This window comes from Eschrichtius robustus, chromosome 3 (genome assembly GCF_028021215.1).
Source record: "Eschrichtius robustus isolate mEscRob2 chromosome 3, mEscRob2.pri, whole genome shotgun sequence".
Classification (NCBI taxonomy): Eukaryota; Metazoa; Chordata; class Mammalia; order Artiodactyla; family Eschrichtiidae; genus Eschrichtius; species Eschrichtius robustus.
In genome coordinates, this window is record NC_090826.1 from 457,358 (window position 1) to 474,497 (window position 17,140).

At 66.6% G+C, this 17,140-nt stretch overlaps 1 protein-coding gene across 2 annotated transcripts in view; it reads left to right on the forward strand.

The window, feature by feature from the left end:
- The window catches only part of AGRN (agrin), a 32,851-nt gene that overhangs the window by 10,919 nt on the left and 4,792 nt on the right, over positions 1–17,140 (forward strand). Inside the window, exons 3-30 of one of the 2 annotated variants that reach the window (XM_068538613.1) lie at positions 3,590–3,637; positions 7,085–7,300; positions 7,406–7,630; positions 7,719–7,943; positions 8,132–8,338; positions 9,419–9,637; positions 9,712–9,906; positions 9,998–10,198; positions 10,281–10,429; positions 10,517–10,622; positions 11,438–11,554; positions 11,637–11,801; positions 11,957–12,100; positions 12,198–12,322; positions 12,398–12,503; positions 12,596–12,928; positions 13,008–13,145; positions 13,596–13,723; positions 13,881–13,995; positions 14,076–14,195; positions 14,313–14,660; positions 14,886–15,078; positions 15,192–15,407; positions 15,877–16,106; positions 16,199–16,333; positions 16,432–16,528; positions 16,634–16,798; positions 16,914–17,025. In XM_068538613.1, coding sequence (XP_068394714.1) covers positions 3,590–3,637; positions 7,085–7,300; positions 7,406–7,630; positions 7,719–7,943; positions 8,132–8,338; positions 9,419–9,637; positions 9,712–9,906; positions 9,998–10,198; positions 10,281–10,429; positions 10,517–10,622; positions 11,438–11,554; positions 11,637–11,801; positions 11,957–12,100; positions 12,198–12,322; positions 12,398–12,503; positions 12,596–12,928; positions 13,008–13,145; positions 13,596–13,723; positions 13,881–13,995; positions 14,076–14,195; positions 14,313–14,660; positions 14,886–15,078; positions 15,192–15,407; positions 15,877–16,106; positions 16,199–16,333; positions 16,432–16,528; positions 16,634–16,798; positions 16,914–17,025 — 4,778 coding nt within the window. The remainder of the gene's footprint in view (positions 1–3,589; positions 3,638–7,084; positions 7,301–7,405; positions 7,631–7,718; positions 7,944–8,131; positions 8,339–9,418; positions 9,638–9,711; positions 9,907–9,997; positions 10,199–10,280; positions 10,430–10,516; positions 10,623–11,437; positions 11,555–11,636; positions 11,802–11,956; positions 12,101–12,197; positions 12,323–12,397; positions 12,504–12,595; positions 12,929–13,007; positions 13,146–13,595; positions 13,724–13,880; positions 13,996–14,075; positions 14,196–14,312; positions 14,661–14,885; positions 15,079–15,191; positions 15,408–15,876; positions 16,107–16,198; positions 16,334–16,431; positions 16,529–16,633; positions 16,799–16,913; positions 17,026–17,140) is intronic. The other variant, XM_068538614.1, reaches the window with a different exon arrangement.

Here is a 17,140-nt window from a genome sequence, read left to right on the forward strand (position 1 = left end):
TGTGCAGACTTGAGTGAGTGGGTGTACATGTATCTGCGTACGTGAGGCCTGGGACATCGAGTGTGTGTGTACACATGTGAGCAGTAGCGTGTTGCTGTGTGTAAGCCCAGAGGGGGGCCGATTCTTGGCTCGGAGCACCCTCTGTTCCTGGGGTCTGAGCCTGCGTGGCCTGGTCAGGGCTGAATGATTTTGAGTCTGAAGATCCCAAAATAGCCCGGGTAGCCTGAGCTCCCCTCCCCCAGCTGGCTCTGAGGCCTCAATGGCCCTTTGTCTCTCTGAAGGCATCCAAGCCCTGTGGGGGCTCAGGCTCGGGCTGGGGCTGGGAGGGACCGGGCTGCATGCGGGTCCCCTTTCCCCAGGCCAGACCTGACAGGCCTTGAGCACCGCCGCCGCCGCCACCACGTGAGCCCTAAGGCCAGCCCATTTGCTGGCAGAGTCCAGGGTCTCTGCCTGGGGGAGGCCTGCCCTGCCAGCACTGGCTCCCACTGATCCCAGGGCTTGCCCCTCCCACACTCTGGTCCCCTTGCCTCCCCTCCTCCAGCAGGGCCCAGCCATGATGTCCCAAGCTGCAGTGGCAGCAGCAGACAGGGCTCCTGTGCGGGCGTGTGCCCAGTGCGTACGTCTGTGGTTTAAACCCTGGCACTGTCTGTGGGCCCCTCCCTGAGTCAAGGGATTCAAACTGCAGTCCTGGGGGCTGCGGTGAGAAGTAAATGGGAAATGTGTCACTGCCTGGGCTCACCACACCAAGCTCTGGGCTCTGGGCCAAGCTCTGCCCGGAGGAGATAAAAAGTCAGACCCTGCCCTGGGTGCTCCAAGTCCGGGGCATCGCCACTCTCAGTGTGGTGTGGGCAGTGCCAGGGTGTGGTGTGGTGAGGTGAGGGGGTGGGAGGCTCCCCTGAGGAGAGAGTGAGGCCAGCCAGGGGCAGGGTCTCCAGGTGGCCTGACAGATTGCTGCTCTGGGTCCATCGCGGCCTGGGGTGGGGGGGGACCACTTTGTGTATTGACTTTTCCTGCAAGGTTTCAGTAGACCCTCAGGTTCCAGGGCTCCAAGAGGTTTGAAGACCTCTGCTGTGGGTGATGGGGGACCCGGACAGGGTGGGCTGAGCCCGCTGGGATTTGGCACTAGTGTGCCTGGGCGCAGGACTGAAAGGAGTCCAAGGAGATGGACCTGAAGAACTGGGTGCTGGCTGGCAGGTGGTTGTCCCAGCCAAGGAAGGGGGGGGAGAGCCCACCCGACGAGGAGGGAGTGAGCGAGGTGTGTGTGGGAGGACTCCAGGGACATGTTTGTGAGGCAGCTGCACACGTGATGGGGAGGACGGGAGTCCCGGGTGGGCCGCGCGCCCTGGCCCGCTGTGACGTCAGGGTCTCGACGTTCCCGGAAGGCCTCTAGGGGGCGCTCCAGGCTTGCGGTCTGGGCCTGGAGCACCGCGACTATTTGCATAACGCTCATTTACATGGGACTTATTTGCATGATCCTGTCACCTCACGGACGCGAGTTGGGGGTGCGCGGATGGTTTGAGGTGCTGCTGTCAGTTCCTAGGGAGGGGTGGCGCACCCTCTGAATTGAGCCCAGCCCACTCCCCACCTGTGTGTATGTACCTGGAGACCCTACCCCCCACAGTGCCTGGGTCGCGCCAGCAGGAGCAGAGACATTGACACGCACACGCGGTAACACGCAGACCGCAGCCCAGAACCGGGTCCTTCGTGCAGGCCGATCCCCCCTGCGGGGACACAGACAGACCCTCGGACACTCCGCCGCGCCGCCGCTCACACGCACAGCCCAGCCCAGCCCAGCCGGGTGGGAGCGGGAGGGGACCCTGTCCCGCCCCACTCTCGCCCACCTACTCGCCCCCACTCCCCAGCCCCCCCACCCCGCCCTCACACCTGCCTTCTCTCCAGCTCCAGCCTCCGCTCCCCCTCATCTCCTACCCCGACCCCGGCCCCCATCCCGACCCTGCACCCTCCCCAGCCCCAGCGCCCCACCTCTGCGCCCTCCCCGGCCCCCGCTCCCTTCCAGCCCCGGTCCCCCCAGCCGTCCTCCAGCGCCCGCAGCCCCTGCGTTCTCTTTTGTGCCGTCGCCCTCCCGTCCTCATCCGCCCGACCCTCCTTGCGGCGGGAGCCGCGACTCCCCGCGGACGCTGGGGTCCCCGGAGGCGTCTTCCTTTGTCTCTGCTCCCCGCCCTCCCTCCACGGCGCCCCTCGCCCCTCGCTCACCGCCTCAGCCCCGGCCTGGGCGCGGGGAGCGGGCGCGGCCCTCCGCGGCCGGCTCTTTATTCTCTCCCTCCGGAGGCGCGCTCGCTCCTCCCGCTTGCAGCCGGCGCCGCTCCCGCCTCCGCCGGGGACCGAGCAGCCGGGACCCGCCGAGTCCCGGGCGAGGGGCCGCTCGCCGCCCTTCCCACTCGGACCGGCTTCTCCTGGGCAGCCAGGCGGGCAGGATCCGGGGCTGCGGGACCCCCCGAGGCTGGCTCCGGGAAGACTGAGCCCAGCGGGAGCCCCGCGGAGAGCTGCCGGCGCCTCTGGCCCAGGCGCTGACCGGTGTGGACAGTAGGGGTGGTGCTGGCCCTCGGGTCCTCCTCCGCCTCCCTCCGAGCCCAAACTTGGGATTTCTACTCCAGGAGAATTCTGCACACCTCCCATTATGAGCCTCAAGGGCTGTGGAGGGGGCCTGGCGCCCCCCACTCCCCAGCTGTGACTGGAGCTGAACTTTGAGAATATAGCGGCTGTCAACTGCCCCAGGGGTCCAGGAATGGGGCGAGTGGCACCGAAGAGGCCCAAGGGCACCCCGTGAGGACCGCCACGCCTCAAGAGTGGGGGCTGAGGAGCCCGGGCCATGCCTCCACTGCCGCTGGAGCGGGACCCCCGGCAGCGGCGCGGGGTCTCCCTGCTGGTGCGATATTTCATGATCCCCTGTAACGTCTGCCTGATCCTCCTGGCCACCGCCACGCTCGGCTTCGCGGTGCTACTCTTCCTGAACAACTGTACGTCTGTGGGTGTGGCAGTCTCCTGGGCCCAGGTGACCCTGCCTCTCTGCTCGCTGAGGTCCCCTGCCTCAGCCACCAAAGATTAGGGGACAGGCAGGGTCACAGAGAGGCCACCAGCTGTGACGTGGCTCAGATGGGCCACTGCATCGTCTGGGAACACCATGGGTCGTTCTCCGGATGCCTGGGCCCCCCGAAGGCTGTCTGTGGGCTGGGGGTGGGGGCAGGGGCTGGCCCTCATCCTGAGCTGCAGAGACAACTTTCGTTGGGGGGTTGGGGGCAGCTGGCTACGCTGGGAATGGGGGCTTTGGCAGGGCCTGGGGCTCATCTCGGGAATAGGTGGTCGCCCACATCCCTGCCACTGGGCCTCCCCGACAGGTGTCAGACCATGATGGTACAGCTGAAGGGGCAGAGAAAAGCCAGGGCCTCTGTCTTTGTCCACCGCCAGGCCTCAGCCTCTGTCTTTGTCCACCTTCAGGGCTCAGAGTGGAGCCAGGGAAGGGATGTGTGCAGGCAGGGGTGACCCCTCCAGGCTGGACAATGGGACAGGCTTTGGAAGGACTGGCTCCGGTGGGGGGGGGGGGCTGACTTGGAGATTTGTTTTTTTCCAGACAAACCTGGGACCCACTTCACGCCAGTGCCCCCAACGCCTCCGGATGGTGAGTGAGGGCTCTATTGGTGACAGACTGAGCTTGGCAATCTGTGCCTGGAGGGGCGGTGGCACTCTTGGTGGTCAGGGGGCCATTCTAGGGGTGTGTGCATCAGACATGTTAGCTGTGTCTGGAGCAGGAGGAGGCTGGATGTGGGAACCTGGGTCCTTCTTGGGGAGTCCACAGTGGCAGACAGCAAAGGGAACGTGGGGTCCGGAGTCCCTGGGCCTGGCCCCATCTTGGCCTCAAAGTTGGGACTGACTTAGTCCTGGAGCCCACAGGTTGAGAGATGGGTCAGAAGATGTGTACAGAGGGCGTGGGGGGCCAGGGGCTCAGGGAGAGGGCCTCGGCAGGATCAACAACAACTGTCTGAGGAGGGATGGGCGGGTCTGTTCCTGGACTGAGCAGACTGGGCCTGGCCTTCTTGACCTGCTTTGTGGGCTGGGGCCCGGCCTCCCTGGGGGCTGCTGTAATTAAGCTAATGTGAGAGGGAAAGAGAAGAAGCTGTCAGGGCCTCAGGAGGGCAGGGGAAGGGGTGGCCTGCGGTCCTCCTGGGAGAGGGGGCTGCTCCCAGGTCTGCTTTCAGTGCCTGGGCCCCCTGCTGGGCAGGCACGGCCTGGGTCCCTGGAAGTACACAGAGGGCCGTCCACACATGGGATGGGCCGTGGGAGGGGGCAGGTCTGCACTGGGCTGGGGGTTTGGGCCCAGGACTGAGCCTCTCATAGGCGGTGGACAAGAGGCCTGGAGCTGGCTGGATTTAAACACCTTCCTCTCTCCCAGCATCCTCAGCCTTCTCTCCTCAAGCCCCAAGGCCTGCTGTGTCTCTTTTCCTTCACACATGCATTGGCTCGCCCCACAGCCTTCCACATGGGCCCCACACCTGCACTCTGATCCCATCACACATTTTCGGGACAGCTACCCCACATGACCATCGTCATCCCTCCCAGGCGCACACACAGCACATTCTTGGTCACAGGCAGGGCTCAGGGCATGCGCTCCATCCTCCAGCCTACCCAAGTCTGGGGAGAGAGTTAAATATACCCACTCCAACCGGCAGAGGCTTTAAAAAGCCACCACCGCCTCCGGCGTCGCACATTGTGAGGGAGCCTTGGGCAAGGAAGGAGTGAGGCTCCTTCAGGAGGGCAAGCATGGCAGAGCCCCAGAGGTGACGCTTAAGGGCCATGAAGCTTGCAGGTCTCTGGGCGCTCCACCTGCGCTAAGGAGGGGCAGCCTGCATGATGAGGGTGCAAGTCTTGGAGGACGAGGAACCTACTGGTCATACAGGAGTAGGTGTCCTTGGCCCACTGGTTAGGACCTTGGGTGGTGTCCGGCTGGACCAGGGTGACCAGAGGGAGAGAGAGGCTTGAGCCCCAGGGCACAGACAGAGAGCAGCTGGGCAGGGAGCCTGAGGGGCAGTGTGGTGACCAAGTCCTCAGCCATGGGGTCAGGACCCTGGGAGAGACCTTGATCAGCAGGTCCAATTGAAGCCAGATAGAGCAGCCAGCCAGACGGGGGAAGTGCCCGTGGCTTTGGCCTGGGGGTCCCCAGGGCCTTGGGCAAGTGAGGGCTGAAAGTGAGAGGAAGTGCTAAGGGGAGAGAGAAGGAGAGCGCGGGAGATGGAAAGCGAGGAGAGGGGCTATGAGCAGGCAAAGCGTTGAGCCAGGACAGAGGGGTGGCCGATGTGCGGACAGCTCTGACTGCTCTAGCCATCGCAGCGGCTGACCCCCCACCCTGCACAGAGTGGTGTGCTGGGCCTCTCCAAGCCTTTGCAGGTATTGGCCCCTTTAGCCTCACAACAACCCTGGAGGGTAGGTTCTATTGTCCCCATTCACTGGAGGAGATGCTGAGGTATGGCGAGGCGATAACTTGCCCACAGTCACTTGGCGGGTGAATGCCGGTGGGGCAGCCTGGCCCCAGGATCTGATGAAGCATCTGCGTGGGTGCCCAGATGAGGTGGGGGGAGGACAGGGGGGTTGCAGGGAGTTCAGGCTGGGTATCCGTGCTGGCCCCACCCTGGCCTCCAGCCCCAGTTCACTCAGCCTGTGGGCGGTGGGGGCAGGGATTCCCAGACAGACTCGAAGGAGCCTGGGGTGGGCTGTTGCTATGGTGACAGCTCCAGCTCCCCGCGCTGCTCCACCCCCCTCGGAGTTGAGGGTGCTTCCTCCTGCCCCACTGCCTGAGCCTGCTGGGAAGTGATGGGGGGGGCACCCCCGACCCCCATAACTTATTAATGATAAGTGCACCCAATTAAACATTTATTGGATCCAGACAGCCGCAGCCCGAAATGGGCCTGCCCCGCCTATGGGGGTGTCACCCTGGGTGGGAGTCCTGAGGAGTCAGCCTGCCCGCTGCCCTGACACTGTGCTCGGGGTGGCGGGGCCTGTCCTGACGGCTCTGCGACTCAGTGAGCGGGTGTGTGCTGGCGACACTGCAAAGTTGAGAGCTAAAATGTTTAAAGAAGAAAACAGTCGGGTCCGCAGGGCTCGGTGTGCTGGGGTCCCTGAGGAGGTCACGCTGGGTGTGAGGTGGGGCAGCAGGACCTGGGGAGGGGGTGGGGGTGGGGACATTTCCTGAGGTGGGGGCCCAGGAGGATAGGTGAGGAAGGGTGAGGTGTGTGGATACCCGAGGGGCCCTAGGGAGAGACTGCAGCTGGGAGGCCTAGGAGGGAGGGCAGGCCACGAGCCACAGCAGAGCACGGACCCGGGGGAGGCTGGCTGTGGGGACGTGGAAGGTGGGAGAGTGGGCAGAGAAGAGCCCAAGTGGGGACAGGCCTGAGGAGAGGGGAGGCCTCCAGAGAAGCAGGAAGGGGAAGAAGTGAGAAGAGAGGGGTGGGGGCCGGCGGGGCACTGGGTTCTGGGCCGAGGGTGGAGCATGTGACCTGACCTCAGATAACCCCACCCCCTGTCCTGCAGCTGTGTGACCTCAGGCCGGTCCATGAAAGGCAGAGGAGCTGGTCCCTGGGGAGGTGGCAGGGGCCAGGTGTGGACGGGGACACTGGAGCAGCTCCCAGGGAGGGGGCGGGGCGGGCCGGGGTTCTGAGGGGTAGGTCACAGTCGGAAGAGAGGCTTCGATTCTGAGGTGGGGATGCTGATTCCCTGTGATAGAGGCGGCCTGGGGGCTGTCTGTCTGTCCTCGGTGTGGGGAGTGGGTCAGGAGCAGATGCAATGCCCCTTCCACAGTTGCGGGGCTGAGGGGGGCGGGGGCAGAGAAGGCTCTGCGGGGTGGGGGGAGGGTTGTTGAGAGGTGGAGGGCATGAGGCCCTGGCTGTGATGGGCGCACCCGGGGTTCCTGCGAGCGCCAGCACGAACGTGGGTGGGCACGCATGCGCATGTGTGACCGTCCGTGCAAGATCCTGGCAGGTGTGCGGACGTTGGACTGTGCATGATGACCGGGGGCCTGGAGGCGGCAGGGGCCGGGCCCCTACCCACCCCGTCGCGTCTTCCGCCCCACCCGCAGCGTGCCGAGGAATGCTGTGTGGCTTCGGCGCCGTCTGCGAGCCCAGCGCGGAGGAGCCGGGCCGAGCCTCCTGCGTGTGCAAGAAGAGCCCCTGCCCCAGCGTGGTGGCACCCGTGTGCGGCTCGGATGCCTCCACCTACAGCAACGAGTGCGAGCTGCAGCGGGCGCAGTGCAGCCAGCAGAGGCGCATCCGCCTGCTGCGCCGGGGACCCTGCGGTGAGTGCGGAGTGCGGGGCGGGGCCTTGGTGAGGGGCCTGCGGTGAGGGGGTGTGCGGAGGGCCGACCGCCGGCCAGTGTGACCCCACCCTGCTCCGTCCACAGGGACCAGGGACCCCTGCTCCAATGTAACCTGCAGCTTTGGCAGCACCTGTGCACGCTCCGCGGATGGACTGACAGCCACGTGCCTGTGCCCTGCCACATGCCTGGGGGCCCCCGAGGGCCCCGTGTGTGGCAGCGACGGCACTGACTACCCCAGCGAGTGCCAGCTCTTGCAGCAAGCCTGCGCCCACCAGGAAAACGTGTTCAAGAAGTTCGACGGCCCTTGCGGTGAGCGCCACCCCTGCGCGTGTAGCATGACCTCAGTCAGTGTGTGCACACAGCGGCAGTGCCCTGACCTTCGCCTTCCCGCCCCCAGACCCCTGCCAGGGCTCCCTCAACGACCTGAGCCGCATCTGCCGTGTGGACCCACGCACGCGGCGCCCCAAGATGCTCCTGCGGCCAGAGAGCTGCCCTCCGAGGCAGGCGCCCGTGTGTGGGGATGATGGGGTTACCTACGGTAATGACTGCGTCATGGGCCGAACCGGGGCCATCCGAGGCCTCCTCCTCCAGAAAGTGCGCTCTGGCCAGTGCCAGCCTCAAGGTGGGCGGCTCCTGGGGGAGGGCCCCGTCCTGGCACTCTGCATGACCCAGGGCCCTGCCTGTCCCCACCCTCCCCTGCATGCCTCATGGGTCCCCACTCATCACCTTGTATGCCCGTGGTTCCCCTGCACATCCCAGCGTGGGGGCTGGCGTGGTACCCTGGCTCTTCTGATCTCCTTGCCCCTCCAGACCAGTGCCCAGAAGCGTGCAAGTTCAGTGCCGTGTGTCTGTCCCACCGAGGCCACCCCCGCTGTTCCTGCGACCGTGTCATCTGTGATGGGGCCTACAAACCCGTGTGTGCCCACGACGGGCACACATACGACAATGACTGCTGGCGCCAGCAGGCCGAGTGTCAGCAGCAGCGCAGCCTGCCCGCCAAACACCGGGGCCCGTGTGGTGAGCACCGTGGGCGGGCTCCGTGCTGCGAGCAGGCTGGTCCGGCAGTCCCCGCTGCCTGTCATCACATGCCATCTCCATCCTGAGTCATGCTTCTCCTTCCTGGGGTTGTGGGCGACAGCTGGTCACTCTGGGGAGGCTTGGCAGGGCTGTTGTCCGTCAGCGGGCTCTGGGGTGGTGGGATCTGTCAGGAAGGTGCCTGCAGCACCTGGGGGGATGTGGGGCAGAGGCAGGGGTCCATGGGCAGGCTCCCTGGTACCTGCCCGACAGCCCTCAAGTCCTCCGGGTCCCACACTCTTGGGACACACAGCCCCCTTAGAGGCAGCGTCTCAGTCGGGCTTCGAGGGACCAGGAAGGGGCAGAGACGGCGTGTCCTGCGTGGCGTGGCCTGGGGCTCCGCCCACCTCTGACTCCGTCCCCGTCGGCCGGTCTGTCCATCTTTCTGGTCTCTCTTTCTGCGTCTGTTTCCTCTCCTCTGCTCTCTCTTCCCTCTTGGCTCCACCTCTTGTGTCTTCCAGCCTGACCTGCTGGCAGGATGAGGTACCGCGCCTGCCGCCAGGAGCCCACAGCCCGAGGTCTGCCCCCCGCGCGGCAGGGGGGGGGTGGCTCGCTGCTGCCTGGCCTTGTGGTCCTCAGAGCAAGTGGACAGACACCTCCCCCCCCCGTGTGGCCCTGGGTGTGGCTCTGGGTTGCAGACTCCTCCCCCCACAGAGAGAGCACCCCCCCCATGCATGGGTGTCCCAGGGCTGCTGGTGGTCAGGGGTCAGTGGCCTGGGTGGGCTGGTAAACCTGGCCCTCCCACCAGCCCCTGAGATCAGTCCAGAGGCTGCTGTGTCTAGAGGGCAGCCCCGCCCCCCGCTCATGCAGGGACCTGGGGCCGTTAGAGTCTGTGTGCCTGTCCATGTCTGTCCTGCGTCTGTCCCTTTCTCTGCTGTGTCCTGTGCATCCCGCCCTTCTCCTGGTCCACTCTTCCTACACCATCCCCACCCTGGGAGAGGGTCTGCTGCGTGGGGCTGGGGGCTTTGTGCGTTGCCTAGGAGAGCAGGTGGGGACCCTGCTGAGTGCCCACATTCTCCCCAGACCAGCCCCCGTCCCCATGCCGCGGGGTGCAGTGTCCATTTGGGGCGATGTGTGCTGTGAAGAATGGGGAAGCCGAGTGTGCGTGTCAGCAAGCGTGTTCAGGCATCTACGATCCCGTGTGTGGCAGCGATGGCGTCACGTACGGCAGCACGTGCGAGCTGGAGGCTACGGCCTGCGCCCTTGGGCGGGAGATCCGGGTGGCTCGCCGAGGACCCTGTGGTCAGTGGTGGATGAGTGGGTCTAGCTGGGGGGTGGCCGTCCTGGTCACCGTGGTGATGGAGCCTTCTCCCCAGACCGCTGTGGGCAGTGCCGCTTTGGAGCCCTGTGCGAGGCTGAGACCGGGCGCTGCGTGTGCCCCTCCGAGTGCGTGGCCTCGGCCCAGCCCGTGTGCGGCTCTGACGGGCGCACGTATGCCAGCGAGTGTGAATTGCACGTCCACGCCTGCACACGCCAGATCAGCCTGCACGTGGCCTCGGCTGAACCCTGCCGTGAGTGGGGCTGGGGGCACCCGGCGGGCTGTGGTCCTGTGCCTCCTCCACCCAGTGTCAGCTGACCCCCGCCCGGCCCCGCCTTCTGCAGAGACCTGCGGAGACACAGTGTGCGCCTTCGGGGCCGTGTGCTCAGCGGGGCGGTGCGTGTGTCCCCGGTGTGAGCGCCCTCCGCCCGGCCCCGTGTGTGGCAGCGACGGCGTGACCTACCGCAGTTCTTGCGAGCTCCGCGAGGCGGCCTGCCAGCAGCAGATGCAGATAGAGGAGGCCCGGGCAGGGCCGTGTGAGCAGGGTAGGCTTGGGGGCGGCTGGTGCAGGCTGCTGGGCGCCAGCCTTGGCCGGGACCCCGAGGTGACCTGGCCTCCTCCCCGCAGCCGAGTGCGGCTCGGGCGGCTCGGGCTCTGGAGAGCACGGTGAGTGTGAGCAGGAGCTGTGCCGGCAGCGAGGCGGCATCTGGGACGAGGACTCGGAGGACGGGCCGTGCGTCTGCGACTTCAGCTGCCAGAGTGTCCTGAGGAGCCCGGTGAGGCCCCCACCCTCCCCTGACTCCCACTGGGCAGGGAGGCGGGGGCCGTGGCCGCCCACACCTGCCCTGACGCCATTCCTCCAGGTGTGCGGCTCGGACGGGGTCACCTACCGCGCCGAGTGTGAGCTGGAGAAGGCCAGGTGTGAATCGCGGCCAGAGCTGTACGTCGTGGCCAGGGGAGCCTGCCGTGGTGAGTGGGCGTGCGGGCATGTCCGGCTGTGTGTGGGCACACATGCGCCTGTGCAAAGGTATGTGTGCCCACGGGTGTGAGGCTTGTGGGGGTCCGTGTCTTGTTCGAAGCTGTCGCGTGTATGCCCCGGTGGGCCTGTGTGAACACGTGTATTGTGTGTGCAGTGTGTGCTGTTAGTGCATATCCGTATTTGTGCAGCTGTGGTGCGTGGACGTGTGTGCCTGCCGCTCAACAAGTGTGCGCTAAGCACCTACTGTGTGCAGGGGGGCATCAGTGAACCAGCGAGGCCCACCCTCCGGGCACTTTTCCTTCTGGGAGGAGACTGATGGTGACCGGCAATCGTTGTATCTTTGTGCACGCACAAGTGCGCCTGTGTGTCTGCGCGCGGGGGCATGTGGCGTACGTGTGTGCCTGCCACCTTGCAGAGGCCCACTAATCCAAGCGTGTGGCTCTGGTTGTACGTGTGTGCACGGGGCTTCATGTCCACGATCTGTGGCTGGTTGTACGTGTGTGCACGGGGCTTCATGTCCACGATCTGTGGCTGGTTGTACATGTGTGCACGGGGCTTCATGTCCACGATCTGTGGGCGTTTCACATGTTGCTGGTACCTGGTGTGCAGACACATTATTGTTCTCTTATGTGGTATGGGGTTCTCACCTGTGACCCGAGCTGCAGACCCACAGGCCCTGGTCAGGAGGGCTGAGTGGCATCAGGAGGGCTGAGTGGTGACGGCGGGGGCGGTTGAGGCAGAGTGGCCGTGCCCAGGTTGAGCGTCTGGCCCTGCCTGGCATCTCAACCCCTGCCCCTCCCTGCAGCCCCCACCTTGGCCCCGCTGCTGCCTGCGGTTCCCCTGCACTGCGCTCAGACCCCCTACGGCTGCTGCCAGGACAACATCACTGCTGCCCGGGGCGTGGGCCTGGCTGGCTGCCCCAGTGAGTACCCGAGCCTGGCCCTGACCCGCAGCCAGGCAGAGCCACGCAGCTGCAGTGACCCTGTCTTGCCCTGGCCTTGCAGGCTTGTGCCAGTGCAACCCACACGGCTCCTACAGTGGCACCTGTGACCCGGCCACAGGCCAGTGCTCCTGCCGCCCGGGCGTGGGGGGCCTCAAGTGTGACCGCTGTGAGCCCGGCTTCTGGAACTTCCGTGGTATCGTCACCGATGGCCGGAGCGGCTGTACCCGTGAGTGGCAGGGCCCGTGACCGGTCCCCAGCTGAGCGCTGCTGCCTGTCTGCCCTGCCCCTGTTCTCCTCATCCCCCCTGGCAGGGGCTGGGCCAGGCTCTGGAGCCCGTGGGGAAGCCAGGCACAGATCTCAGCCTCCTCCCCTGCCTCCCAGCCTGCAGCTGTGACCCCCAGGGTGCCGTGCGGGACGACTGTGAGCAGATGACCGGGCTGTGCTCCTGTAAGCCTGGGGTGGCAGGACCCAAGTGCGGGCAGTGTCCAGACGGCCGTGCCCTGGGCCCTGCTGGCTGTGAACCAGGTGAGGGCCAGACCTGGCACTGCCCCCTGTGCTGGGGATGAGGCCGTCATAGGGACGGGCTTTCCTGAGCCAGTGGGCTCTCCCGTGTCTGCCCCAGACTCTTCGGCACCCAAGACCTGTGCTGAGATGCCTTGTGAGTTCGGGGCGTCCTGCGTGGAGGAAGCTGGCTCCGCCCACTGCGTGTGCCCAACACCCGCCTGTCCAGGGGCCAATGCTACCAAGGTGAGGGATGGGTAGTGTAGAGGGTAGCGGGGGTGCGGAGGGGCCTCCCCCCAGCATCTGTGCCCTGTGCCCCAGGTCTGTGGGTCAGATGGAGTCACCTATGGCAACGAGTGCCAGCTGAGGACCATCGCCTGCCGCCAGGGCTTGGACATCTCTATCCAGAGCCTCGGCCCTTGCCAGGGTAAGGCCTTACCCACTGCCCCAGACTGACCAGGAAGGCCTGACCCTGCTCTGACCACCAGCCCCGCCACCTGGAATCTCCTCTCCTTACAGAAGACATCACTTCCGGCCCCCGTCCGACATCCGCATCTGTGGCCACCTCAGGGCTTGACCTGAGCAAGGCACTGCTGCCTCCACCCAGCGCCCTCTCCCTGGCTCCCAGCAGTACCCCTCGCAGCCGGCCCACCTCTCGACCCGCATCACAACCTTGGACCACCGCCAGCATCCCCAGGACCGCTGCAAGGCCCGTGCTGACCGTGCCTCCCACGGCCCCCTCCATGGCAGCCAGCCTCGCCACATCCGCCTTTGGCGAATCTGGCAGCGCTGATGGGAGCGGTGACGAGGAGCTGAGTGGTGACTTGGAGGCCAGTGGGGCTGGCTCAGGAGGTGAGCACAGGCTCCGGGACATGGGGGCAGGGCCCAGGAGGGCTGCACCTGGGGCTGGGCTCAGACGGCACCTCCCCAGGACTGGAGCCCCCTGAGAGAGACAGCGCTGGGACCCCCGGGCCACCCATGGAAAGGGCTTCGTGCTACAACTCGCCTATGGGCTGCTGCTCAGATGGCAAGACGCCCTCACTGGACGCAGAGGGCTCCAACTGTCCTGGTGAGTGGGTGGCCGGGGGCCAGGGCGGAGCGTGAGGAATGGCCTGGACGCATCCAGGGATGCTGTCTCTCCTCCCGGCCACGGGCCTGTCCAGCAGGTGGGCTCCCAGGGTTTGTGATCTTCTGATCTTAGCACACATGTGCAAGCGGTCTTGGGAATTCAGTACATGCAGACATAACGTGTGTTCTCGGCCCCCGCACATGCGTGGGTGCCCAGGACCCCGTGGCTAACCTGTTTTTCCTGTTGCAAGCCGGCCTGGGGCACTGCTGCAAGGAGTCTGTCTGGTAACCGATGCCAGCCCTGCCCCGGGGTCCCCACTAACCTCATGACCATCTGACTAACCCCCACCTGCCCTGCACCCCGCGTGGCTTGCTGCTGGGGCCTGTGCCCATGGCTGGCCCAGAGGCCAGGCAGGTGCCAGGCAGGACCTCACTGCTCCCTCCCCCGCAGCCACCAAGGTGTTCCAGGGTGTGCTGGAGCTCGAGGGGGTCGAGGGGCAGGAGCTGTTCTACACGCCGGAGATGGCTGACCCCAAGTCCGAGCTGTTTGGGGAGACCGCCAGGAGCATCGAGAGTGCGGTAAGTGTGGGGCCGTGGCCAGGGTGGCAGCCCCTACCCAGCCACTGGCCTTTTTCCCAGGACAGGCCCAGAGAAGCGCTGGGGTGGGTGGTGGGGGAGGGCCCAATGGTCCAGCCTCGGTGGCTTCCCGGAGCCCTAACTCACTCTCCACCCGCAGCTGGATGACCTCTTCCGGAACTCGGACGTTAAGAAGGACTTTCGAAGTGTCCGCCTGCGGGACTTGGGGCCCGGCAACTCCGTCCGAGCCATTGTGGACGTGCACTTCGACCCCAGTGAGCCCCCACCCCAGTCCCCCCGGGCAGTGGGGGGTGCCGCCCTGGTCTCCACCATGCTCAGGGTCCCTCCTCCCCAGCCACAGCCTTCAGGGCACCCGATGTGTGCCAGGCCCTGGTCCGGCAGATCCAGGCATCCAGGCGCCGGTCCCTGGGCGTGAGGCGGCCTCTGCAGGAACACGTGCGGTTCATGGACTTCGGTGAGAGCCTGGTCCGGCCGCCAGCTGCAGCTTGTCCCCACCCTCCGTCCCCCACGCCGCGCACTGCGCTCGGGATCCCTGCGCCTCGCGGATCCTGACGGTTTCCCCTACCCCCAGACTGGCTTCCTGCGTTCTTCACGGGAGCCACCTCTGCTGCAGCCACGGCCAGAGCCACCACTGTGGCCCGCCTGCCACCTTCGGCTGTGACCCCTCGGGCCCTCCATCCCAGTCACATGAGCCGGCCCGTCAGCAGGACCACAGTGCCCCTCACCGCGCGCCAGCCCCCCACCCCTGCCCCCAGCCGCACGCCTGCACGCCGGCCCCCGCCCCCAGGCACCCAGCAGCCCCCACGGCCCTGTGACTCCCAGCCCTGCCTCCACGGGGGGACCTGCCAGGACCAGGGCTCAGGTGGAGACTTCACCTGCCGCTGCACGGTGGGCAGGGGGGGCGCCGTCTGTGAGAAAGGTAAGGTCGTCCACGCGGGGGAGGGGCAGGGAGGCAGAGGGGGCCAGGTTGGGGAGGGCCGGGCCGCTGGGAGTCGGGGGCCGGGCAGGGGGGCCAGGCTGGGGCGAGGGGCGGGTTGGACTCCCTGGCCCAGCGCTGGGGACAGGGCTGGGGGTTTCAGACCGGCAGTCAGAGCCCGGGCAGCCGGGTCCTCTGTGCCCTCCACTGTCCCTCCGTCTCCTGCAGCACTGCGCCCCTCCGTGCCGGCCTTCGGGGGCCACTCCTTCCTGGCCTTCCCCACCCTCCGTGCCTACCACACCCTGCGCCTGGCGCTTGAATTCCGGGCGCTGGAGCCCCAGGGTCTGCTGCTCTACAACGGCAATGCCCGGGGCAAGGACTTCCTGGCACTGGCGCTGCTGGGGGGCCGCGTGCAGCTCAGGTGGGTGGCGGGCGGTTGGGGGGGTCAGGGATGAGGGTGGGGGCGGGGGGGCAGGGCTAGCCCGTGGTCCTGGCTCCGTTTGGCTGTCCCGAGCGCCTGTTCCCGCCCCCCAGGTTCGACACAGGTTCGGGGCCCGCGGTGCTGACCAGCTCAGTGCCCGTGCAGCCCGGCCGGTGGCATCACCTGGAGCTGTCTCGGCACTGGCGCCAGGGCACTCTCTCGGTGGACGGTGAGACCCCTGTCCTGGGCCAGAGCCCCAGTGGCACTGACGGCCTCAACCTGGACATGGACCTTTTTGTGGGTGGCGTCCCGGAGGACCAGGCTTCCGTGTGAGCATGGAGGAGGGTGGGGTGGCCCCGACCGCAGACCCCCGACCTCGGCCCTGATCCCTGACTCTTGGGGGTGGCATCCAGGAGGTCCAAGCTCCCTGTGGATAACAAAGGGGTTGGAAGGATGGGTGTGGACCACGGCTGTGACCCTGGCCTCAACCCCAGCCCTTGACTGGGATCCTGATTCTGTCCTGATCCTGAGGACCAAGCTGCCATGTAATCACCAAGGAGGGGCTGGGCTGGCCCTGACCTTCAGTCCCGACCCTTGACTCTCAACCCAACCCACCTCCTGATTCTGTGGGTTGACTGTCCATCTTGTGAGGACCAAAAGAGGGGTTGGGGATGGGGAGCAACCCTGACTCACGACCCCGGCTGATTGAGGGACGCCAGTGTGACAGTTGGTTGTGAGAGAGGACAGAGAGCTCTGGTCTCCGGCCTCTGACCCCTGACCCTCTCATCTTGGTGGCAGGGTGCTCGAGCGGACCTCTGTCGGCGTCGGTCTTAGGGGCTGTATCCGCTTGCTGGGCGTCAACAACCAGCAACTGGAGCTGAGTGACTGGCAGCGGTCTGCGACCCGAAGCTCCGGAGTGGGCGAGTGCGGGGACCACCCCTGTGTGCCTAACCCCTGCCTCGGCGGGGCGCCGTGCCAGGCCCTGCAGGCCGGCATGTTCCTCTGTCGGTGCCTACCCGGCCGCTTTGGTGAGGGCGGGCCCTGGGCCGGGTGCTGGGGGGACTTGTGTGCCTGTGCTTGGGACTCAGGCCTCCTGGGACCCCAACCTGCCTCCCTCCAGGCCCGACCTGTGCTGACGAGAAGGACCCTTGTCAGCCGAACCCCTGCCATGGGGCAGCCCCCTGCCGCGTGCTGCCCCAGGGCGAGGCCAAGTGCGAGTGCCCCCGGGGCCGGGAGGGCAGCCTCTGCCAGACAGGTGGGGACAGCGGCGCTCAGGGCAGGGAGGGCGGCGGGGGTGAGGGGGCTCTGGGGTCAGGGCCCGGAACCCCGTGTGATCCTCTCCTGTCCTCGCAGTCTCAGAGCGGGAGGATAGCCAGCCTTTCCTGGCCGACTTCAACAGCTTCTCCTACCTGGAGCTGAAAGGCCTGCACGCCTTTGAGCGGGACCTGGGGTCAGTTGGGCAGAGGGGTGGCTGAGGGGAAGCAGCCCGCAACCCCATCCCGCCATGGGGTGAGGGGGCATCGAGACACCCCCGCCTGCCCTCATGCGACCCCAGGGAGAAGATGGCGCTGGAGGTGGTGTTCCTGGCCCGGGGCCCCAGCGGCCTGCTCCTCTACAATGGGCAGAAGACAGATGGCAAGGGCGACTTTGTGTCGCTGGCACTGCACGACCGTGTCCTGGAGTTCCGCTACGACTTGGGCAAGGGGGCAGCGGTCATCAGGTGGGCCGCACGGGGGTGCAGGGGGCCGGCCTGGGTGCCTGCGCAGTGTCCCTCAGGCCCCTGCCGGGCAGGCCGGCTGAGCCCCAGTCTGCTCATGGCGCCCCCCCTTCTCCAGGAGCAAGGAGCCAGTGGCCCTGGGCGCCTGGACCAGGGTCTCCCTGGAGCGAAACGGACGCAAAGGAGCTATGCGGGTCGACGATGGGCCCCGTGTGCTGGGGGAGTCCCCGGTGAGCGAGTGTTTCCCGGGCTGCCGCTCCTGCTCCCGCCGCCCTCCTCCTCCCGGGCGGCGTGCGGCCCCCGCCCCGCAGCCCGCGCTCACTGGACTGTTTTCTCTCCTCTGCC